The sequence below is a fragment of the Labeo rohita genome, chromosome 14 (assembly GCF_022985175.1).
Source record: "Labeo rohita strain BAU-BD-2019 chromosome 14, IGBB_LRoh.1.0, whole genome shotgun sequence".
NCBI lineage: Eukaryota > Metazoa > Chordata > Actinopteri > Cypriniformes > Cyprinidae > Labeo > Labeo rohita.
In genome coordinates this window covers 10276911-10302089 of record NC_066882.1, presented here as the reverse complement: position 1 = coordinate 10302089, position 25179 = coordinate 10276911, and the positions used below count along the sequence as shown (strand labels likewise).

General features: G+C 38.3%; 2 protein-coding genes across 8 annotated transcripts in view; one reads left to right on the top strand and one right to left on the bottom strand.

Moving 5' to 3' along the window:
• Window positions 1-1000: 1000 nt before the first annotated feature.
• sh3tc2 (SH3 domain and tetratricopeptide repeats 2) lies at window positions 1001-15873 on the bottom strand. 4 transcript variants are annotated; one of them, XM_051127889.1, is made up of 19 exons: window positions 15689-15835; window positions 12845-12956; window positions 12334-12432; window positions 11625-11750; window positions 11148-11275; window positions 10921-11026; window positions 10687-10830; window positions 9081-9276; window positions 8835-8908; window positions 8522-8717; window positions 8086-8219; window positions 7915-7965; window positions 5984-7702; window positions 4854-5031; window positions 4589-4739; window positions 4262-4384; window positions 4004-4154; window positions 1999-2195; window positions 1001-1788 (listed from the first exon to the last, which is right to left on the bottom strand). In XM_051127889.1, the coding sequence occupies exons 2-19, from the start codon at window positions 12867-12869 to the stop codon at window positions 1261-1263; spliced, it is 4326 nt and encodes a 1441-aa protein (XP_050983846.1). In that variant the 5' UTR covers window positions 12870-12956; window positions 15689-15835; the 3' UTR covers window positions 1001-1260. The 4 variants fall into 4 exon arrangements, with proteins under 4 accessions (XP_050983846.1, XP_050983845.1, XP_050983844.1 ...); XM_051127888.1 differs by lacking the exon at window positions 12845-12956 and having other exon boundaries at window positions 15689-15873; XM_051127887.1 differs by lacking the exons at window positions 12845-12956; window positions 15689-15835 and adding an exon at window positions 12957-15673.
• A 6683-nt stretch (window positions 15874-22556) lies between these two features.
• Window positions 22557-25179, top strand: part of ablim3 (actin binding LIM protein family, member 3) — a 75324-nt gene continuing 72701 nt past the window's right edge. For all 4 annotated transcript variants that reach the window (XR_007829068.1, XR_007829070.1, XR_007829069.1 and 1 more), the window contains exon 1: window positions 22557-23132. Coding sequence is in view for 1 of the 4 variants with exons in the window: in XM_051127720.1 (XP_050983677.1) it covers window positions 23120-23132 (13 nt within the window). In the remaining 3 variants the exon portion in view is untranslated. The remainder of the gene's footprint in view (window positions 23133-25179) is intronic.

Genomic DNA, 25179 nt, shown 5'->3' with positions numbered 1-25179 from the left:
GCTGTAGTGCCTTTAAATGCAGGCACTTTGCCTACTTTCTTTTTTATTATTATTGATAGACACACACACACAGAGAAAGAGAGAGAGAGACTGTTGGCACACCAGCAGTGCCCAGCTTGGCAATATAATTAATTAAAACACTCACTGTGCAGGAGGTTTCCGGCATGAATCTTGTTGAACTTCCGCGTTCAGAAGAAAAGTAATTAATCATACTTGTCCTTAACAAAGTAAATAAATAAAAACAGAAATTTCCATGGTTTGAAAAATAGTGTAGGCCTATTATATGAATTTATTATGGGCTTACAGTAGCCTAGTAAAAATAACTACAGTAATTTGTAAAAGGGAAAGAGAATGATGTTCATTTATCCAGAGGAAGTATTTAAAAACTACGTCATATTAAAATATAATTATGAAGGATGCTACTTTAATCAACGGCTTGGCACATCCAGCTTTTTCTCACCCTATCACGGAGGAATATGTTGTTCAGAAGTAAATTGAACCACCATAGCCAATATCTCCCTCTAGTGGAGGATAATATTAGTACAACACTACGTTTCTATTTTGAGTAGACGCTAGAGCTGAGTTTCGGGAGTTTAAGAAGGCGCAACCGAAAGAGGCGAAAGATAAGCATACAGTAGCATACAGTAAACAGATTTCTGACTCATGTGTTGTTTATGAAAACTCTTTTATGTGCACTTTAAGCATATTTATAAGTGGTTAGTGCGGTGGCAATGATTGACTGTACTATCTAGGGTAGCCGTTTGTGGTTAAAGTTAAGATAATGTTTAATGGTTAGTTGTGACGTTTAAGATGTTCATCTGAAGTTCCAAGTAACTTCTGACTTCACACTTGCAGTACATACATACATAGGCCTACTGTAGGCCTAACTGATAATCGGGCATTTAGCCAGTTCTAGTTAAGAAAGCTATATTAAAATTACACAGTTTTTTGTGAACATGCACATGCTGTAGAATCAATATTTTGCCCATGGGGACGTTAACACAATTTCTTAAGTTTTAATTAAGTAAACATTTTAAGAACCCTCAGGGAGGGTAAACAGATAAAAAACACTCATATTTACAGATATACAAATTCATTTACAATTATGCAAAATCGTTCAAATTCACTTTTGAAGCACTAATAGAAAATATATTATAGAATTTTAAACATTCGATTAAAAAAAGAAAGGAAAAAAGTGTCTTATCGCAGTTCTTCATTAAAAGAAATACATTTTTCCAGAATGATAGAATCGTGTTTGATTCACAACATGATAGTCAAGCCTTCCTTTAAACTGCTTTGACTAGTGAGGCTTGTATTATCGGCACAGCTAGTCTCAGCTAGTGGATTGGTTTGATCAGGAGGGCCTACATCTGTTTCCTCTGGTACGTTAGTGTCCGTGTCATCTTTGTGGCTTGTGTTAGGGAGTATGTTCTCTGACTCTCCCTGGGCATTGATTGTAAGGCTGGTGTTGGTCATGCTGGACTCTGTAAGAGTGCTAGTGCCACTGCTGGAGTCTGACTGACCAGCTTTGGTGTGAGTGTCAGATTCTGCCTCAGCTGAGTCCTGATGTGTTTCTTCTGTGTCGCTAGAGTCTGTGTATCCTGCCAGTTCCTTCTTCAAACTCTGTGCTCTTTCCATGTAGCTTTTACTCAGTTCAGCATCAGGTATGTAGTTGGCATGGATCTCTGCAAGCTTCATGTAGATTATGTACAGTGTGCTTAGGCTTTCTTTGTCCTCCATGGCTGCCGCCAGGGCTAAATGGAAGTAGCCCATGGCGTCAAATGCATCCTAAGATGGAAAAAAAGTTATAAACATTCATACTCTGAATGTAAAGGTAAACTTTGTTTTATAGACACTTTTGGCCTCTTTCACTTATAATTTCACACAATTTGTGTTTATATGTTTGCAGGTGAGAGCATGATTTTGTGTTCTGTACTCTTACATTCAAAATATTTAGTCTAGGATAGACTCCAAAATGAAAAATGATGAAAGGCTCACCTTTAATCTGTATAGGGTCAGATCAGCCAGTCTGCAGTACACTTTAACATAGTACCGAACTTCAGTGGCATGTTCAATTGCAGTGGGGCAGAGTGAAAGAGACTTCAGGTAGTAGTTCTCAGCCATCTCATACTTCCCTAGAGAGAAGTACACTGAAGCAAGACGATGGAAGGACACTCTCTCATTGAGAGGAACACCTGTAAGAAATACATGGCCCGTAATATTAAAATGAGATAACTTTATCAGGTTGTCGCTTTTACTGTTTTGTCAAAAATAATTTAACCCCAGTTTTAGTTAACCATCATTAACACAAAATGATTTGTGATATGACATACACTACCAGTCAAAAGTTTTTGAACAGTAAGCTTTTTAATGTTTTTAAAGAAGCTTCTTCTGCTCACTAAGCCTGCATTTACTTGATTCAAAGTACAGCAAAAGCAGTAAAATTTTGAAATATTTTTACTATTTAACATAACTGTTCACTATTTGAATAGATTTAAAAATGTAATTTATTCCTGTGATTTCAAACCTGAATTTTTAGCATCATTATTCCAGTCACGCAATCCTTCAGAAATCATTCTAATATTCTGATTTGCTGCTCAAAAAAACAAAACAAAACATTTATTATTATTATGTTAAAAACAGCTTAGTAATATTTTTTTTTAGGTTTCTTTGATGAATAGAAAGTTCAGAAGAAAAGCATTATCTAAAATAGAAATCTTTTATAACAATATACGTTTTTTTTATCATTACTTTTGGTCAATTTAAAGCATCCTTGTTAAGCAATTAATTTCTATCATTTGTTTCTCCAAGAAATTATACTGACTCCAAACTTTTGAATGGTATAGTGTATAATGTTACAAAAGCTTTTTATTTCAGATAAATGCTAATCAGTGGATCTTTCCATTCATCAAAGAATCCTGACAAAATGCACTTAGCTGTTTTAAATAATAATAATAAATACTACTACTACTACTACTAATAATAATAAAAGATGTTTCTTGAGCAGCAAATCAGCATATTAGAATGATTTCTGAAGGATAATGTGATATTGAGGACTGGAGTAATGATGCTAAAAATTCAGCTTCAAAATCACTAAAATAAATTACATTTTAAAATATATTTAAATAGAAAGTGGTTATTTTACATAATAAAAATACGTAAAAAAAAAAAAATTGACTGCTTTTGCTGTGTTTGGGACCAAATAAATGCAGGCTTGGTGAGCAGAAGAGAATTCTTTTAAAAACATTACAAATCTTACTGTTCAAAAAATTTAGATTGGTCGTGTAATTTAAAAAAAAAAATGTCAGAGAGCAAACTGCAGTGGAAAAAATCAAGTTATGCAAATCATTAGAGCACTTTACATTAAACACTTATTATAAAGGGTAGAGTTTAACGTGGCCCGGTTGCCACATCAGAAGCTGACATACTGTTTAGTCTGCTTGAGGTTTATTTACTTATTCTGTAAATGTTATGAATTGAAGGTCATACACATATTCCCATTCTGTAAAACAGCTTGTCTTGGCAGTCACTGTTAAGATTACACTTAATGTATCATCCAGATTGAGTGCAGTACTAACCAGCATTACATTACGATAGCTTATAAAAATGCCTAAATAAACAGCACTGTCAGGGTGACATCAAAGTGAAAGTAAAAATAATTTTTAAAGTACAACATGCAATGGTGACGCAGGTACAGTTTGACCAGGAACATGTGTTTAACCAAATTAAACTGGGTCTGTTCAGATTTTATCTTGAATTGCAAGTATAATGATGTATTTTTCAAATGTTGTATGCTGTAAAGGACATGTGTCTCCAGCAGGGGGCCACATAGGTTAAGACGTCCAAGCAAAAGGTGCAGTCAAACAGGCTTTCTGTTATTATCATTATTAATTTTACAGGGTCTATAGCCAAAATTTGCTAAACAGCACATTATTGGCTTTAAATTTTTAAGATTATAGATTTTAAATGAAGGTGTTAATATATATATATATAAAGGTCTTACCCGTTGTGGCGCTGACCTGCACTGCGAGTGTTGCATACTGCAGTGCCTCTTCGTACTGCTTCTGCTTCATCAGGAGCTCTGTGATTTTGCTCAACAGCCTAAACTCTGAGTGCACATCCTTAATGCTGCGTGCAAATGGCAGGCTTCCATCCTTTTTTATGAAAAACACAGCAGTTAGATTAATTTCACTCACTACATTTCTTAACTGTTATCGAACTGTCTTGGTAACATCTATTGTGAACCCAAGGTGAGGCTTACCCTGTAAAAAGGTAAGGCAGCCAGTTGGTTTCTGTGTCCTTTGAAGAACACATCTCCTGCTTCCTCATAAATGCTCATAGCAAAGCATGGATCATTCATCTTCAGGGCTGTTTTTACTGCTGCCTGTAAACAGTTGTTTATGGAAAAAGAAGTTACAATTATAACAGGTGATAAAAACATGTATACAATATAGTAATAATGAGCTAAAAATATTAAGATTAGACCTGTCCCAGAATTGGTGGCATACTTTTCCAAATGGTTATGCAAAAAATGATAACACTAATCAATAATTAACTCCTTTTGCAATACCCTGGTCCTTTGTCTTACCTGTAGGTACATGTCAGCCAGTTCATCTTCATGGATCAGATAGTAGATACGGCCCACTTGAAGCCACGTCTCAGACTCTTCCTGTCTTTTTCCCAGGTCTATGGAGATCCTTAAGCTTTGCTTTGAATAATCAAGAGACTTCCTTGATGACCTGCAAGGTTTTTTCATAAATAATTTATTTTTGAATTCGCTGATTCACTGGATCATGTGTCAAAGTATTGCTAATAATGCTTTTTTTTTTTTTTGTGTTTAGACTAGCTCTTACTTCTCAGTGTTGAGTGAGAGATAGAGGCTGCTGAGAAGTTCCAGGTACTCTCCTTCCAGCTGTTTATTCTTTAGCGTTCTGCACAGCCCCACGCAGTGCTCATAGTAAACAATACACTGTCCGTACAGCAGCAAGTCAGCGTAATGCCGACTTAGAACTTTTGCCACAACCATTTGACCTGCATTTGGAAGAAGATTATACACTATAAATTAAATATTAGCTTAACATTAATTCTCTGTTCGTTCATAACTGAGGGCTGTGAGATACAGAATGTTTAAATCATTTAGGTGATCACAAAAAGTAGTTATAGACTGTCTTTTGGACACTTAAGTCACACTTAAAAATGTTTGAACTTAATTGCATTAGATATAAAATTTCAAATATCTGAAAACAAACTTCACTTTTAAGTCATTTTTTCATTCATTTTTAACCAGTTTGTTTTCAGGTCACTTTTCATGGTTGCAAGTTTGCCCTCAAGCCCTAGCAGAGTAACCAGTAAAGTGCAGTTTGTCATATTAGTAATAAATATCATATTAATAATAAACATATTCCATAAATTTGCCAACTAGGAGGTGTCCAAGACTTGTATTCGTATATATGAACAATACGTTTATAATCTTCATTTTACTACAGTAATTAATTTGTGCTATGTTTCTCTTAAATAAATGCCACTTATTTTGATATTTTGTTATCCACCTTTTTCTTCAAGGCGGAAATAAGCCTATGGGTGAGACTTCCAGTTCATTATCTGCTATAGAGAAATAACGAGAAGAATAAAAACATGTGGTAAAGGGTAAAACTGTTTGCACTACAAACCAGTGTGTTCATAATTAAGATAATACATAAAAATAACATGGCAAGACACACCAATTTGCAATATCAAGCAGCAAAACAAGCTGTTTTGTAGAGCTAAAAATAGCTGGATGCGGATGAGACCGGAAGTCTGACCAATAAAGTTTATAAATGGCTGCGCCTGTTCTAACAGGGAAAAAAGGTGGATATAATGCAAATATATTTATATATTTTAATTGTGGCTTAAGTGTCCAAATACTTTCTGGGGCTACTATAGTTATCAGGTATAGATGCAACCTTTCATGATGCAATCCAAAAAAGTCAAATCTTGTACTTACTGTGCAGATTGTTGGCACTAATAGCAATAAGGAGGCCCATCTCAAAGCATAATCTGACTTCCTGACTCCCTCCTCTATCCTTGTAGCTCCTGCCGAGCCAAAGCAAAGCCTGGACGTGCTCCTGATCTGTGGGGCTCTCTGAGAGAAACTGGAATAGGTGCAGGGAATTGAGCAGGAAACACTCTGCTAGGCCTGAAGCCCCTACAGATAGAGACAAGCAGCCCAAGTTAGCCAGCGCCAGAGCTTCGTTACGCTTGTTCCCATTCTCTCGGGAGATCTGGAGAGCACAAAAAAAGTTTCTTGCTGCCTCCTGGACTCTGTCCTGTTTGCGGAGGCACAGGGCTAGAAGGTTGTAAACTACACCACGTTGTGTTGGACTGTCTGTTTCATCCAAACATTTAAGCATAGGTTGCAGAGTATTCTGAGCTTGTATGGGTTCCTCCGTTAACACCAATAGCCAAGCCAGCAGTATGGATGCCTCAAAGCCCTCCTCTTTGTTAATTTGGCTTCCAGTCTGTGCTGCTTGTTGGGCAAAGGGCACGGCCTTCTCTAAAGCTCCATGCTGCTGGTAAACACTAGCGAGGCTCAGGCACAGGTCCCTCTGAGTCTGCAAGTCTTCCCCTTGACTAGCAATTGACAAGGCCTGCTGAAGGTAGACCACCACCTGTGCAGGAAGCACAGAAGTACTTTCCTTCCAGTGAGGATTAAGCCTGACTGAGTTCTTGATAAAGAGTTCAATTTTCTGGAATGCATCATCCAAGGAATGCTCTTGCCCTGAGTCTAGACTTAAAGAAGCTAGTGTGAGGTAGGGCAAATACTTTTTATGATAAAGCCTGCACAGCATCCAGTTGAGATCAACTGGGGCAATTGGCCTCCCTTCTTCCCCAGACAGAGTTATGGTAAGGAACTGAAGTCTCTCTACAAAAGGTAAAGCATCCTCGATTTTCTTTAGACGGAGAAAGAGACAGAGAGAGAGGTAGCATGTCCGTGCCTCTAGGTACTTGTCTTTTTCAATTATGGCTTTGCGCATGATTGGTTTGAGCAGCTCAAACTCATCCACAGAGCAGAAGGTGTGGCAAGGTAGACACATAATTAGAGCACTTGCCTTGTCTAGTGTAAATGGTAGCTTGTCCATCATCTTCTGTTTGAGGTAAACAGCAGTGAGATTGGTATACAGGGCAATTAGAAGAGGCTTGTCATCAAAACCATTTACAGGGACCTTTAGAGCCTCCTCATAGTACACTCGTGCTTGCGAGTACTTCAGTTTCTTGGCACACAGCCGGCCAAGAAGGAAGCAGGCTCGCCGGTGGGCCCAGAGCATCCTGCCTTTCTTAGCTCCTTCTCGCAAGTTTTCCAGATGTTGAAGCACCTCGTCCTCTGGAAGGCCATGGAAGAAAGTGTCCAGGAAAGAGTAGGAGAGATCGTAAAGAGTTTGAAATGTGTCCTGAAAATATTCCAGATTTAGAAGAGTCAGAATTGGGTCACATCTTTCGGCTTCATCAGCCTCCCAGATACCCTCATCCATGAAGTTTGGAGGGTCTTCCTCATATTCATCCATCTCTCTGAAGGTGTCCTCCAGGCTGAAAGAAAGGACCTCAGAGTCCCGGTCCAGATGGTTCCGAGAGGCATAGAGTGATTGCCGTGGGGACGAGTGGTAGGGAGTTGCATCACTTTTTTCAGATATGGTGCTTTTTCTTTGATCCACTGTAGATTTCTGCTCTGCAGATTACACAAAGAGTAAATATCAGAACTGTTGATTGTACATCATAAATTATGTAATGAAAGAGACGGAGAGTAGGAAGGTATGACTGCACAAAATGAAGAAGTTAGTGATTGTAAATTGTTAATCCCATACAGTCGGAAGTTGTTTTAAAACAGCAGTCATAAAAGCATTAATGTAGCAAAATATCTTAGTAACTTTAAAGGCTTACCTGACTTTGGATTATTTCTTATGTAAGTGAAATCAGAGTCATCAAGTCTATCTGCAGTGTGAAAGAGTAAAAAACATTCAAATTTAGCCATGAACTTCTTTCTTGAATATGAACTATATTCCTTTAAACATTATTTGAGATCTCCCAGAGAAACAATGCTTTATCTCATACCCAATCTATACACAGTGCTTATGTCAGTGGAGAAAAGATTTGCCAGTACATCAGACTGGCAGGGCTCAAAGCAGGGGTTAAGTTTAGACAGGGCCGCCCTTTCCTCCTCACTCAGAAAGACCAATTGTCCATCGCTGTGCAAAGCCAACAAAGACAACATTATCAGCCACATGACTCTCATTCGGATAGCTTCATCACATCATCACATAACTCCACTAGCCCCCCTTCCAACACCCTCATCACCCCGAGCTAGACAGAGGCACATTCACAAAGGTCAACAGAATAAAATAGCGTTTGCCAGCTAGTTGCTTTCAGTCGGTATGTCAGTATCGTTGAGAGGCACGTTAGATAAATGGTTTTTACAAAATAAAGAGAAGGTCATTCATTTGAGCACATGCTGAATCTATGAATATAAATTGTTGAACTGTTTACTTACAGAGGCTCAATGCTCTGAGGCTTTACGCTGGCCTTGTGAACAAATCCTATCTCTCCACTAGTGAGGTGTCTTCCTATGAACATGTTCAGAGTACTGAAAAGAAATCCCTCAATCTTGATTATGTCTCCCTGGCATAAGTGCAGCTCATCTTTAACCACTGGGTAATGGTCCACTACTGCTACACAAGTCCCCACGGCTGAAATAGAAGCGCAAAGAAATGAGGGACTAGTAATTAAACACATATTCTGGGTCAAACTCAGCTGACAGTATTTCAGCAAGAAATGGGTTTCTAGATGCTTAAGGAGAATCTCACCAACAGGATGATTGAAGAGGCCTTCTGTAACTGGAATCCCTCCTGCATTTCCGGGATATTTCTTAAGAAACCACCTATAAAAAACAGGGATAACCATGAAACAGTATACAGTATGTTTTTCCATGAGAGTAAGTGTAGAACAGAAGTAGTCATTCTGCCAAACAAATCTGTTGTTACAACTCCTTCTTCTCAGTTCCCACGAAACTTCCCATGGTTACATGAGCTTAGAAAATCAGTGTCACTCACTGGTAAAACGGATAGGGCAGAGGCTGCATATCATGCACAGGCACTAGACCATGTTGGCCTGTGGACAGCAGCGTACCCTCCCACATGGCCTCTTGTCCTATGTCTTTAACCATGACCAGGTCATTCCTTCTGTAGGTCAGCTCCTCTTCCTCCTCTTTGCAATCACTGTTATATAAAGTCTTGGCAAAGAATGTACCTAAAACAGTAATGAAAATGTTCTTGGTAACTATCCCTGTTTCATGTTCCTCTCTACACTCTCATAAATAAGCTACAAAAGCCGCCACTGGGGTGGTACCCTTTCAAAAGTACTAATATGTACTTTTAAAGGGAACTTAAGACTTGTATGGCTTAAAATAATGTAAATTATGTATCCTACTGAAATATGTAGTTGAAAACCAGTGAAAGATTTACGTTAATTTAAAAAATCCACATCGTTTGTTTACTGGGGGTGCCACTATTTCGATGACGTGAAATGGTTGCACTCTGTGAGATATTGGGCTACCTCTTGGTATTTTTACCGCAGCACAACTTGGAATGCACAACTCAGAAAATAAAATGCTGATGCGATGACCACAGATACTGAAAAAGCTTACAGGTGGCAATGGATATAATGCCAGGATGGCATCTAGCATTTCTTGTCTCTGCCGTTTGTTTTAAGCGCTCTCAGTAGCTGTGGTCTACTAAAAGCCTCAAAGGCATCAGGGCTAAAGTGGAGAGAACAAAAACGTGGCTCTTTAGGATGTTTTATTCGTCCACAGGCATTTTCCCATTTTGTTTCTCCCCTTCTTATCGCTAGGAAAGCAGTGAAACTTACATCGCTTCTCTTGTTGCCCTTCGACTGAAAATTACAACCAAAAGCCGCAAAATGTGGCATTTGTGTATTTCAATTTGTGTTTAAGTAAAAATAGCACCAGGTAACTCCAGTAGCTCACCGAGTGCAACTATTTGACATCAACAAAATAATGGCACCCCCCATAATCCAAAATTTGTGTAAAACAATGTTGATTTTTTTTTTAAACGTAAATCTTTCAGAGGTTTTCTACAGTATATTTCAGTAAGAGACATAATTTGCGTTATATTAAGCCATACAAGTCTTAATACCCGGGCTTCCCTTTACCTTTTGAAAAGTTGCTGCCCCAGTGGCAACTTTTGTACATTTTTTTTTTCTTGAGGGAAGACCTCTACCTCTCTTTCTTTTAAAGTGGATTCATAAACAAGTTCATTCATACATCAAAGAAAAAACGTTTGTTTGTCCCATAACAGTTTGTCCCAGACATTGATGCTTTTTTTAGATAGTTATGTCTGCCTTGGAGCTGTGACCTTAAGTAGATACTTAAAAGTAATTGTTTATGATAAATACTACAGTTATGAACGTCCAGGAGGGACTTTGGTACGAGTGAGGTGGTTTACGCTATAACAAAATTCTTAGAAGCAAGATATTGTGTATGTAAACAAACTTAAAGAAATGTTGAGATTACAAAAACCTCTGAATTGATTAAGTAGCAGTGTTTCAGTAGTGGACTTTAAAACTATAGATTGTTCTGTCAATTTGTCCATTTAGTGTGTGGTTACAGGTGAGAATCAGCAAGTTCTGGAGGCTCATTACCTTCCTGTAACAGAAGTCCCAAGTAAAGAGTAGCTAAGTGGTCTTCATCCACTGTTACACAGATCTCCACATCACTTAGCAATGCAGGGTCCAGCCAAAACGACTGGTCACAGAGAAAGTTCTCAAGACATCTTGCTACATATCCTGGAATATAATAGCAATACTTGTTAAGTTAAAACCACACAAGGAATAATACTATAGAAGTGCCAGAAAGTTAGTTCCATTGACACTTACCGAGTGCCAGGTAAGTGGAGAACTTCCAAATTTCTTCGACGGTCTTAAAGGTGATGATAAAGCTGTCTTTTTCAGCATGAACAGACACCAGTCTTGCAGACAGATCCTGTGTGGATGTATCAACAGTCACTTAATGTACTGAAGATTAAAATACCCTATGTAATCAATAGTAATAAGTTCATCACTGGTGCCAGTGCATGTTTTGCATGAATAATTCTGGGTCAGACCTTGAAGAGCTGGACAACATCCTGGCTGTTGCTTTCTACTACTCGGAGTCTGGTACGCAACGCCTCTTGAAGCGCACCGTCAGGTGCTACACCAGATCGTCGCCTCCCGCTAAACAACAAAACAACATCTCCAAAAAGCAAAAGGTAATGGAGATAAGTATCCGCCATAAGGAAACCAAGATTTATAATCAATTGCATTAGCAGTAACAGGGATGCTCTAGTGATGTACTATAGGGTGTGATTTATTGCTGTCCAACAGCACAATGATAGTACGCTTAGCAAACCAATATGATTTTTTTGCAGGAACAGCACTATGAGCGACCACATCACTAAAGGCATACCATTAGAGTGAGTGTACACATTAAGGTAGTCTGGCATTAGTTGTGAGAGAAGTGTAGCCATTAAAGGCCATTATGAAGAAAGAGGCCATTATTTCCACACAGGTCTATGGGACACAGATATCCATGGTGCGGGTACCTGGAGAGAAGCGTTCTCCGGCTGAAGATACTGTGCTGCTTCCGCTGAATGTTTCCTTCCTCCTCCAGTAAATCTCTCTGCTTATGCCTTCTGCCTCCACCTCGGCCTCAGCCTCCGCTTCCTCATCTCCAATGGCAAAACAAAGGAAACTGGGGTCAACACAGCTTTACAGAACGCAACTGCATTTGGTATGTAGTTCAGTGAATTTTAGTAGTACCTCATAACTGTGATTAAGTTTATGATTAATCAGAAAAGCAACACTGACTGAAGAGGGATAAGACTAATCAATTACTGAATAATAAAGGACAAGTATAAGGTTCCCTTTGCAGTTATGCACTTCCCATGTTTGAATATGTACGGTCATCACTGAATACAATAGTTATTTAAAAACATGATACAGTTGGTGCTAATTAGCGTGTTTGGAGATATAAAAATATCAGAGCTGTGTTTACAAGCTCATAAGGTTGCGGACATAAACAGGAAGTGCAAGCCATATTATAATGGCTCTATAAATATCAGCCAGATGGTTTAAATAATAGCTTCTTCCTCATCTCCGGCTGGGTATGACCTTCCCAGATTTGTGCATTGAAAGAGAGGATGTTGTTTAGTTTAATTTATTAAACACAACATACATTTCTAATAGAAACTCTAAAACTCTTAACATATAGATTCAAATATTCATTCATGCTTTATCAAGAAATCCTCTTACCAGCTGTCATGGCGTCATTGGGTGAAAAGAGCTCACTGACGGCTGCTAAAGCGTATGGAGGGTCATTCCATAAGGCATCGAGCTCAGCGGGTGATATCGCTATTGAAAGGGAGGGTGATGTTTAGGGGATGTTATTAAATTAGTTATATAACAAACTGAAGCGTTTAGGGTAAATGCCTAATCAAACTGACACTAAATGCACAGCAAGTCAAATAATAAAAGAACGTACTAAAAATGGATCAAAATAAAAGGGAGGGTATGTGCGGCATGCAAATTATATTGAATTGGCCTGACACTTGCATTACAAACCCTCATGTATTGTCAAATTGATACAGTCATTAGTCAACAGCTGATAGTAAATGATTTAAAATCACACAAGCAGCAAAACAATATATCGGTAGGTCACACAGCAACAACAGTACGAAATTAGTCACAATAGGCAATCCCAGCATTACGTACAACAACAAGGCACACAAACTGCCACCTAAGGGAAGTACACATCCTGCATTACCTTCATGGGTAAATCTATTACCCATGACTGACAGAAACCCTGTGATGTCTCCCTGTGAAAGTTACTCTTTCTTCTCATGGCAAAAATCTATGAAAGCCAGGGTGGGACCAACCTGAAAACAAGAAGCAGTTTCTGAGGCACGGAATAGGACAGCAGTAGCAGCAGCAGCATGCCATGATGTATGCAGCCGGCTTCAAATTCAGGTTCAATAGTGCGACGATAGATCCACTTATCGATGGAGTCACTCCTCTCCCTCTCTCTCTTCCTTTCCATTTTCCTCTCCTGTATAAACCGCACTCTCTCTACTGCTCATTTCTAACTTCCATCTATTCCGTACTCTCCCCTTTCCTCTGTGCGTCCACTCAGCAGATGAGTGAAGCACTCTGAAGCACTGCTGGCATGTTTGTGTGGGCTGGTCAGTGCCTCTTTGTGCCAGGGGTTCTTGTGGAAAGCGAGAGCAGCAGCATTCTCACATCGCTGGTATACAGGGACAAAGGGCCTAGTGAATCAGTGGCCATTGCTCATAGCAAGTAAATGTGGAACTTTTTGTTTACTGGTGCTAAATTTCACTTTTGTACTAGATGTTGTAATATTAGGGCTGACATTTCCAGGTTTGCTATTCTAACATGTCTGGAATTTAGAAAAGCACAGCCCTACTTATGTTCGACATCATTACTTTCTGCCACTTTCTATCAGTGCGAAGATAGAGTGAATGTAAAGCAGAGCTTTTTTCATGTTTTTACAGAATTTAAGGGCTGTTGATACTAATTAATCATACTGATTTCAAGGCATTTTTTATTTAATAAAACCAAATAAATAAATATGTACCAAAGCTGTTTTTGATCAGTTTAAAAGTTATGCAGATGCAAAAAAATGTACGGAGAAAATGAGGACATTCTTCATGACTTAAATTTCCTACCTACCCTGTTCAACTAGTCTGTTTTTTAAGTTTTTTTTAAAGGAAGAATAAAAAAGTATCTCTGAAGACAGAATTTGGCAGTGCAAATCTTCAACATCTGCTCATGTTGAGGGGATGAATTATAAATTACCATTTTTAGCAATATTTTATGTTTTTATGCCCAGTTCACTACGTTTCTTGGAAGTTTACTGGTCTCCCATTTGAGAACTAATGATTGAACAACACAAACAGCTATTTGATTTCAGTTTTTGTTAAGAATGTTAAGAATTAGATTCTTAGCATGCAACCTTAGGTATATCCTTGTACAGTTCTGTCATCACGTTGTTTTAGCATTATGTGTATTTAGCGTAATGTCTAGCATACTGAAGTCCTATTGATAAATCTTTCTCGGTTTTTAATGTACTGCCTGATTATCTAAACTGCACTGAATGTGTTTCCCTGTCACCACTACTGTCTCTGTCTCAGGGCTTAACAAAGAGTGTATTTATCTATACAAAATAATCTTGCTCATCTTAGTATTTTGTAAAGAGAGAACCCAGTCAGATTCTAATTGAATCTGTGGAGATCTTGTGAGTCTGAGCAGCTGTAAACAGCCAGGAGGCATTTGTCAGCATAACTCTCATACAGCATCTCTCTGAGCTCTTTTGATAGTCCTTTTTGCAATGAATTTATAAATTTATAAAAATGACAGGGTCATTCAAAAGTTTACATTCACTTGATTCTTGTTGTTACCTGAATGATACACAGCTGTGTTTTTTTGTTTGGTGATAGTTGTTCATGAGTCCCTTGTTTTTCCTGAACAGTTAAACTGCCTGCTGTTCTTCAGAAAAATCCTTCAGGTCCCACAAATTCTTTGGTTTTTCAGCATGTTTGTGTATTTGAACCCTTTCCAACAATGACTGTAAGATTTTGAGATCCATCTTTTCACATTGAGGACAACTGAGGGACTCATTGATGCCTCAGAAGGAAAAACGATGCATTAAGAGCTGGGGGGGGTGAAAACTTTTGGAATTTGAAGGGTTAGGGTAAATTTAACTTATTTTGTCTTCTGGGGAACATGCAAGTATCTTCTGTAGCTTCTAAAGGGCAGTAAGATATTTAGGAAAATGTACACAACCTCATTCCATTCAAAAGTTGGCGCTTAATACAAGGTACAAGGTCATTTTTGTAAATTCAACTATTATTTTCTTTTTGGATTATATATAAATCTCTTTTTATGTGAAATGTCTTTTTCAGGTCAGTACTACATAAAAAATAACATGCATTTTGTATGATCCCTCTTATTTTAGTAAAATAATTAACATTTCACAGATTCTGCAAGGTGTATGTAAACTTTTGACTTCAACTGTATGTATGCAGATGTCAGTGCTGAGTGATAACTATACACCCAATGTTGTGTAAGTAGCTTAAACTGTTGTATCTTGGCAGCATTTTAGCTATTGAACATGATACAAAGAAGCTGAACTGTCCTATGCGCAGGAGACGGTGGAGTTAGCAGTGTCTCTCTGGGTTACTGGCTCAGTGTGTGCATGTCAGTGAAAAGAACGGGGTAGATTTGTAACCTGAGTAAAGGGTTTAGACTCTAAGTTTAGAATGTCGCCTAAGCCCAAGCAGCACATGCTGGTACTATTAAACTAGGTGAAAAACAAGTTCTTAAAAACTATAGCTAGTGAAAAAATAAGTAAATAAAAAGTAGTATAGTGTTAGAGAAAGCAAATGAGACTACAAGTATACTATGTATATAATGTCCAATCAGGAGTCTCAAAAACTAGTTAAAAAGTAAATATACTGTAATTCAACCACTTGTCCTACTTCCACTTAAACCTTGATATATATTAACACCGCAATTTCAGCTGAGTACACAGTCACTCACGCACACATTAGTCTCTGAGAGAGAGAGAGAGAGAGAGAGAGAGAGAGCATACCTCTGTCCTGCTGACTCCCGGCTGTGTGTTCGTTCCTCATAGATCTGTCAGTATGTGCTCTGTGAAGTTGGCGAAAAGTTCCTTTCAAACTGACTAAAACTAACCATCATAGTCTGTAATGCTCTTGTAGGCCAAGGGGTGTGTATGTCTATGTGTGTGTGCGTGTATGTCCTTGTGGCATGAGTTTAGAGCTTTTGCTGAAGGAAGTATGTAAACTCCTCCCCTAAATGATATGCTGCTTTTTCGTTCTCTCAGTTTCTCTTTTTCTCTCTCTCTTTGAGCCCGGCCCTCTCACTCTCCTGCTCTTTTGGACTGTAGGTCAGGTCAGAAGTTCTTCAGTCAGTTCCTAAGGTGGTAGATAACCTTCAAACTAACAGTTTCAAATTAATGACTCAGCAAATGCAGAATACCTTTCTGTGAATTCAATCAGTTGCCTTTTCTTTGAAAATCAGCAAAAAAGGAAGGAATTTAACATGTTTATGACGGATAAAAGAAGGGCAATCCATCTGGTCTGACTTGTTTGGCATAGAACACAACAAAATGCCTCTAGAGTCCCTATCAACTTCATTACAGTAAAATACGCCCTCTTGCTCACATTCCAAAGGTGCTTTCTACAGCATATCTAGACACATATGTGTATGTGTGTGCATTCCTTTCATGCTTTGAGTGAAGATAGCATGTAAGGATCTTTAAAATTGTGCCTTTTGTCTTTAAATCATTATTATTTATTTTTCCAAGAATTTCCTATGCTTCTCCTTTGGTTTTTATCTCGTCAGTAGGTCAGATAACAGACCGGGCCTTGGCTCAGCTAGTCATTTCTTGCTTTTCTCTCTTGGTTAAATATAAACCCTGGAACAGACTTCAGGTTCTACAGACTGTTGTTGAGCTATTACAAAAGTCACCCTGAGATGATATATGGGGTGGGACATGTGACTGACTGCCTGGGCTGTGAATGAAGGCAGTATGTGCAGTACGGTGTGGTTAATTCCTGCCGCAGGTCTCAGATGGTCTGGGTAAATGGATTACATACCACATCAGTGATAGAGAATCAAAACCCCCACACTGGTGGAGCCATCAGGCCATGTGCCCAAACCCATAGTCACGGTATTAACATGGCATGCAAGACAAGCAGCTGATGGCCTCCGCAGCACATGTTCCAAAGCTTTTTGGAATGCTTTCGCTTTTTGTGGTTAGCATATACATCATGGTGTGTACATCTATTTTGTAAATTGCGTAGTTAATGTCCGTGTATAGTCAATTCAGAGAATTGTTTCTAAACGCATTATAAATGTTAGAAATGCATTGCTGAATCATGGTACAAAGTCTGTGGACTACTAAGTATGTATTACTTAATCATGGAGTTGTATTGCTAAACGGTTAGTCACCATTTTCGTGTTCAGGATTTTTTGGACAGGGCTAAAATCATGACTTGATGATGCAATAGAGCCACTGAACATGGCCCTCCCCTAACACTGTGCAGACTGATGGCTCCTTACGCTTTCAAATCGCTGTCATGGTACTTTCACGCAGTACCCCAGTTGGTCTGCACAGCGCTGCTTCAAGTCAAACACACCAAATAACTGAAGCGCATTAGCTTAAGTGGTTTAGTTTGCCAGCTAGCTATGCCTTTGTCACATAAATGCACAATACCTGGTTGCGATAATGTGCAAAACAGTTCGATTATCGATTCAAGTTGTAGCAGTATAGAGTGTTTTCACGACACATCATCAATCGCACAGAACATAAACAGTCCCACGCAACCAAATGGAAACTGGCATATTTTGCTGTTTATTTTATGTCATGTTTTGGGCTGTACTAATCAGTTGGACCGGGAAAAACATTTGGAGTACTATAGACTGCCAAAAATTATAACAAATCAAGGTGAAGAGTGCAAAAGACTGAGGCGAGAAGATGTTTGTGGTTGGCCAAACTGAACCAGGATTTCCAGGGCGATTCTTGACAACATTCTATTGTTCTATTAATTTTAGGCTAATATCTTGATTAATACTGCTCGTACGTGTCTTTACCACCTATTAACTTTAGTTTGTCAAAATATCACGCCCTTTCCTGCTTACTAAGTCCTTCTCTATATGATTTAGCAGCTTCTACATGTTTTTTCCATGTTTTAGATAAAAAAATTAGCAGAACAACATTTTCAGTAGTACACTGACTGTGCAATCCATGCTGTTATTTACATCTGAGTATCTCCAATATGGCCGTGCATCCGGATGCCTGACCAAACTGTGAGTGCAAACCTTCGATTTGACTGTTGAGACGACAGCTTTCCCACAAGTGATCGTGGTTTCAGTGCCGACAGTGGAGAAATACTGCTTGTTTTTTCAAGTGGAGAATTTTTTATCACTCATAATTGAGTGGGTGGTTAATAACACATTTTTCTGTGGTGTGATAAACTCAGAATGCACATTTAATCATTCTTTACACAGACTTTTATCCAAAAGACTCATTAGTCAGTATATTCGTCTACAGTATTTTCTAAATGATCAACTTCCGAATTGGACTGATCGGGTTTGACTCAATATATACTTCAGTAGTCAGTGTATACTTATTGTTTTTAAAGAAAACTTGGGAATGAATTGGTTGATTCACAAATCTGACCTGGAATTACCAGTGTTCATAGCTTTAGTTTAAGGAATAGTTTGCCCAAATATCAAAACAGAGTTAGGGATTTGAACTAGGGAGCCAAGATCGAATTTTTTTTTTTTTTTCTTTTTTTTTTGACTTGTGGATTAAACTGGTTAATGATCATTTGTGGTTCAAATTTAAAATTAAGTTTTGTATTTTCTTTTTGTGTGTGTGTGTAAATTGTAAATGGTTTGTTTCACAGGTGATCTGGTTTGGAATTACATAAGGGCAGAACTTTCATTTTTGGATGAGCTAATCCTTTAAAATACCCTTCATAGAAATAGCATTTTGTGTAGCAGAAAAAATAACAGGTTAATAAGGCTCTGGTACCTCAGGGCAGCTCACAGTGGGGGTGGTTCAGGGAGGCATTGCGTTCCGGTGCCCCTTTGTACCAGTGCCCTAAGGAAGAGCAACTTCCTGTTGTTGTGGACTCTGTCATATTTCAGTACAATGGTAAATCCAGTGCTCTAACCATCAGTACAACCCACAATATCCGCTGAAAACACACAACGCACATATTCCTGGTACGGATTTCATTGTGTACACACTCCAGTAAAGATATGCAGGCTGTAAAATCAAAGCTATGCAGGTTATAAAATTCTGTGACAAACATCTGCGATTATAATATACCTCATAAATGATACCCAATTACAGGGTGAGTCAGTCAGTTTAATTATGCTCATTTAATTACTTTGTTTCATGTAATAAACAGCACATTCCTGATATCTATGTAATGATTTGACCTACTTTCAAATTATTGAAAGTAGGGTGATCAGAATCGGTTTAAAAATTAAAAAAATAAATGTGATGTTTAAAATTGAAAAAAAAAAACGACATCTAGGAAGTACTCCTCTCATACAGATGGGAGGGGAGTGTAGAAGTGCTGATGCTATGACAGGCAGAACAATGCTGACTGCTTACACTGTCTGTCTCAGACACTAACCTTATGGCCCTGTCAAAATATCTGACCGTCAGAACGAGAGGACTGCATGCTCAGGCAAAGAGAGGAGAGAGGCAAAGAGAGCAACCGGAGTGAGATAGACAGACTGAGAGAGGAAGAAACGTAGAGTGTGCGAGGCGCCTGTCACATCCCTCCATTGTGCCGTTTCCTCTTGGCCTTTGTTTCTGTATACACATGACAGTAAAATACTTCTAACATGCAGAGCCTTTAGGTTAGGATGCACGAAAGAGAACAACCTGCAAATAAGAGACTTCTGTCTGCCTCTCCAAAGGCTGGGGTTTTTTTATTCAAATTTTTTAAAAATAAAAAAAACAGATTAACCAAGATGCAGTTCGTATGGGTAGATATGAGTCTGTATTGTGCTGAACAACAGTGAACTTGTGAATGTGATTTATTACTTTTCTAAATGGCACTGGCGTAAAAAGTCTTTCATTTCTTTGTGGGCTACAATGTATTCAGACTGAAAGTATTTTTCTTTCACAAAGGAATGAATGCTAGGCTGATTTGTGAGGTTGTGCAATAAGCACAAACCTCTGAATCCTAAAGTGATGAAAGAGTGACTACTAGTGTACGTCAAGAGTAAAATAAATGGAAAATTGCCAGGTAAGAGGTTTTCTCCCCTGACCTTGATTTGAGAGTACTTCAGTAACAAATAATTTCAAAAACTATTCAGTGTAAGAAAAAAACTCAGTAAGTCAGTAAGTTAGCACATCATCTTATTTGATTAATTAATAAAATATTTATGAATATTTTTCAGGGTAGGCTTTTTTCAGCTCAAAAAAAAAAAAAAATCCAAGGTAAAAACATTTTCACCATTTTTGCCAACAGAAAAGATTCAGTCTACCGAATACATATTGTCCATAGTGGTTTGTAAGAATTAGGTTAATATTGTTCCGTTAAAAGGATAGTTCACCAAACAATTAAAATTCTCTCATTAATTACTCATGTCGCTCCAAACCCAAGACCTTCATTCATCTTCGGAACACAAATTAAGCTATAACAATAAGATAATAACGACTTTATTCAGCAATTTCTTCTCTTCCATGTCAGCCGGCTCCTTCGTCGTCAGCAGCACCACACGCATGCATCAAAGACTGAAAGGAAGAGAAGAAATTGTTAAATAAAGTAATTATTTTTGTTTTCTTTGTGCACAAAAAAGTATTCTTGTAGCTTTGTAACATTATGGCTGAACTATTGATGTCACATGGACTATTTTAACAATGTCCTTACTACCTTTCTGGGCCTTGATAGTTGTGTTGCTGTCTATGCAGGGCCAGAAAGCTCTCAGATTTCATCAAAAATATCTTAATTTGTGTTCTGAAGATGAATGAAGATCTTACATGTTTGGAATGACATGAGGGTGAGTAATTAATGACAAACATTTCAATTTTTGAAAAGATTTTTGGGTTAATTAACACTTTAATGTCTCAAACTATACGCCTGAATTATGTAGTTCATGATGTTTTATTATTAGTTTAGATGCTGCTTAAACAATCTATGACCATTGTGTCACACTTTGGTTCATTTTTGGCCTAAAAATCATATTTCTGACCTTGGACACAAAGCAGAAAACATGGCACAATTCTATTATAATTATTTAGATGACATTTATAGATGGTGTCAGTTTAAAATTATTTAGTTGTTTTTAGCTATTTTATTATTTTTTTGGATTATCATTTGTTACCCTGGACCACAAAACTAGTCGTAAGTAGCACGTAAGTAGTATATGGGTCATTCTATAGTTGTGGGTACATCTCATATCCGTGAAGTATATTTTCAATATATTTTCATCAGTATAAATCCTTGATGCTTAATTTTCTAGTACACAATTATATTTTTTCCAATCACACTACTATATGCAATATCTTTTGTTCCAAAATGATGTTCAAATCACATACAACCCTGGTATTCAGCTGTCCGAATTTGTAAAGTTGCTCATTCTACTCTGCATTTAAGCTTTAATATTACCTCAAATATAAATGAATTTTATAGTTTTCCCTTCAGTTAGATTAGGTTATCAATACATTTAAGGTGTACGCTTCAAAAATAGTGTTTATTGTGATAGAACTTGTCTTATTTGTGTCTGAAAAACCATCGTCAATTCTCTACCTATTCTCGCATAATTTGCACAGTATGATGATATATTTTCTCTAGAAGCACATGGTTGCAACACAAGAAGTTATGTTCTCTCTCTTTCCCCTAATATTGGTTAAACTAGCAAACCTGTCTTAAGAGTGGATTAATTGACTGCCAACAGTGTTACACAAGTATTACTGCTGCAAATTAACAAGACCATTTAAATTAAACTTATGTTTTATGAAATGTATTTTTAAACACCATATGCTCTGTAGTTCTAGGCTTCCATGTTGAGTATAGGCCCAAAACACTAAAAATGTCAACTAAGTTACCTGTCAACTGTGTTACGCAGTAAAGGTAACATGGTGGACAGTAACAAACATAGATGGTATTTTATGCACTTATTCCTACAATTCACCTTTATTTACAATATAGATTGTTTCAAAGCAGTTCCGTAAGGTCATGTTTGGGTTTTTAGGAAACATGAAAACTTTTTCTTCACATTGTCAAATTCTAAATGTACCCCTAATTATAGAATGACCCATATTTGTAGCAATAGCCAACAAGACATTGTAAAAATGATTGATTTTTCCTTTATGCCAAAAATCATTGGGATATTAAGTAAAGATCATGTCCCATTAAGATATTTTGTAAATCTCCTACTGTAAATATATTAAAACTTAATTTTTGATTAGTAATATGCATTACTAAGAACTTCATTTGGACAACTTCAAAGGCGATTTCCTCAATATTTGCACCCTCAGATTCCAGATTTTCAAATAGTTGTATCTCAGCCACATATTGTCCTGTCCTAACAAACCATACATCAATGAAAAGCTTATATATTAAGCTTGTATGTATAAATGATGTATAAATCTCAATTTAAAAAAAAAAAAAAATCTGGTTTTGTGGTCCATGGTCACATTTGTGGCTTAAGTTATAGAATAGAAATAAATCATTTTTATTTTTCTGGAACATAATTCGGCTCTAAACGGGTTAATGTCATAGTAAGAAGCTTTTGTGGTTGGCAGGTTCCTAAATTAAGCCAATTTGCTTGCTGTGTTTACACTGTGTTTTTTCTAACTCCGCATAAGAGGGCGCTATACATCTATATACAGTAAATGCCGTAATCTGCGAAAACCCACCCTACCCTTCAACTTTCCCCCTGCGTGACCTCACACCTCAAATCCGCCGCAAGCGACAAGGCAAAAACACAGCGCTGCCATTATAATCAACGAATCTGTTTCCAGCGCTTGCAGAGTGGTGGATGTGTTGTGAGGAAACACGCTGCTCCGCGCTCGCTTGCCAGTCCGCTGCCTGACGTCACCCCGGAGCGCTCTTCCATAGATGCGAGAGTACAGTGACAGCGCCTCGTCCACTGTACGCAACACTGAGCGCGGCTCAGCACTGTCTCAGGCTATACGCGAGAAACGGCAGCAGAACATGGATTGTGACTAGGCAACATTACGCTTTATTTGAGGCCGGTCGTCCGCCCTGCACTCGCGGGGTGCAGTACTTTAAGCCCTCCGTTCCCATTATTTTAGCCAAGTGATCACTGCCCTCCTGTGATCCGGGAATAACGGTGGGAGCTTTAACATATTTATTAATTATTCCTCGAGTTTCTACTCCACTCTAACGGTTCGACTCTGACTTGAAGCTGAGGCTCAATAACTGGATTTTATCGGTGGAACAATAGGCGACTGCTGCTGTCTGGATATTAAATTTTACTCTTGGATTATTGTCTCAGCATCATGAGCACGAGTGGTGAGTAAATTCTTGGCATTGTTACCTTGCTCTAATTGCAAAGACTAATGAAATACTAATGCGAAGCAGATAGAAATCTCATTTTAAAATAAAATACATAAACTTAATCTTGACCTTGTGAAATAAGAGCAATTTGTTTTATTCAAGCATCTGACCTCTTGCTCCTGACCTGTCCCAAAGACATTCTCACTGAATCAGGTTTATTTGAGATAGTAATAATGCTTTCTTCTTATTATTAATAATTTAATTTGATGCAAAGTTTATAATAATAAGAAAAATTGTATTATTATTATTAACAATATTATTGTTACTATTATTTTAGTCAGTGTTACAAACGAGCCTCGTGCTCAGGATTGATGAGCAGGATTTATTCCTTTAATCTCTGTTGAAACTCACTTTGTTCATCAAAGAAAATGCACAAACTGTCAATTTAAAAAGCTGTAGAAAATGATTCTGACAAACTCCATTTGCAAAGTCTTGTGAAATGTTATAAAACTTAGACCTGGGTGACCAGCGTCTAGTTCGGTGCCAGTCGGATATGCTTGGTTGCATTAACTCAGCTCTCATAATTATCACTACTGATTACATGCTATAGAAATCTGTCAGATGAAAAGAGAGAGCCGGCCAATGCAAGCTCATATTGGTGACCAGCTCTCCTTTGAGGCTTGTGCTTCAGTCAGCTGATGTTGCAAGGGCATGACCGGCCGCTGCTTCTCATAATGATCCTTTTATGGAAAAAGTTTAGCAGAACCTTAAAAACAAAGCCGATGGGCAACAGAGCCATTTCTTTTTTTCTCGTTTGTTGTACCTATTTGGCAAATGCAGTGCTGTTCTGCGATTAGAAATGGTTTGCATTCTTGCAGCAAGCTGCTAAATTGCATTCTCAGCTGATGAGCGGATGGACAAGCTTTGCCCACATGTGTCCAACTCTCTAAACTAATCCCCTCCACTATTCTCCCCTTAGTTCAGGACACCGAACTCGCAGTACCAGCGCACTCTGATAAAACAATGTCACATCAGCCAATTGAGCTTGCCTTATTCACTCTTTCAAAGCGTTTTGCCTGTCAGCTGGGGATGGGGCTGCTACCAGCGTGCTACCGTATGGAGAGCGAGTGTTTTCAGCTGCAGACAGATGGCAAGGGAATAAGTGCAGTGGCCGGGTTGTGTCTCATGGCAAAAAAGGACTGGTTGGAGAGCTACCAACAAATGAACAGGCATGTGTGGTCCACAAGAGACCTGGAGTGTTTTGCAGAACATGCACGTAAAGCTCAAACATGTAAATAGAAAGTCTCTGACACCAAGTCTCAAACTTATACCTGATAGCCACCCATGCAGACATATGGCATTTGAATGGAGCGGTAGCTGTGCACAATGGCATGCTGTACACTACATTGGGCATGATTGCCTTGAGCCAGTGAAAATGCCGAGCAATTACACCGAGGTCACTTGGTCTCTCTTCATTTGCTGCTCCCTACATTTCTTATGGTCAACTGCCATTATCACCTGCCCTCTATTTTCTGCACCACTGAGAGAACAGACAAACAAGCGAGTAGCGGAATGTGCCTTCAATCTGTTTTCCATTCCCTGTGCTTTCTGTCTTCTTTCTCTCTTTGTTCTTCCGTTTGATCCTCCTGAGTGACTATCAAGAGTTTCTGTGCCTTCTATAGTAAATAACAGGTAGCAATTGTTTATTATCAGGATTTGCAAAGGAGGGGTACATATTTTATAAATATTATTTAAGTGACATAACAATCGGCCAATGAATGTGACTGAGAGTCTAGCCTAAGGTTTCTGAAGTCATCCTACCCTGCTCTTTCTGTGTCAGCATTCACGACTCAGCATCAATCACATACTAGCACACACACTTATAGAAGTGCCTCCATGTCCTGTCATGCCAGCCCTGTGGAGAGCAATGAGGTGGAACCCGACTTGCCTTCAATTTTCAGACCTTGCCAACAACACTTTCCATGCAACAGCAATCTGCATAAGCGGAAGCCTTTTTAGCCATCTGTAAAATGAATGCACTTTTTTCTATTGCCATTAATGG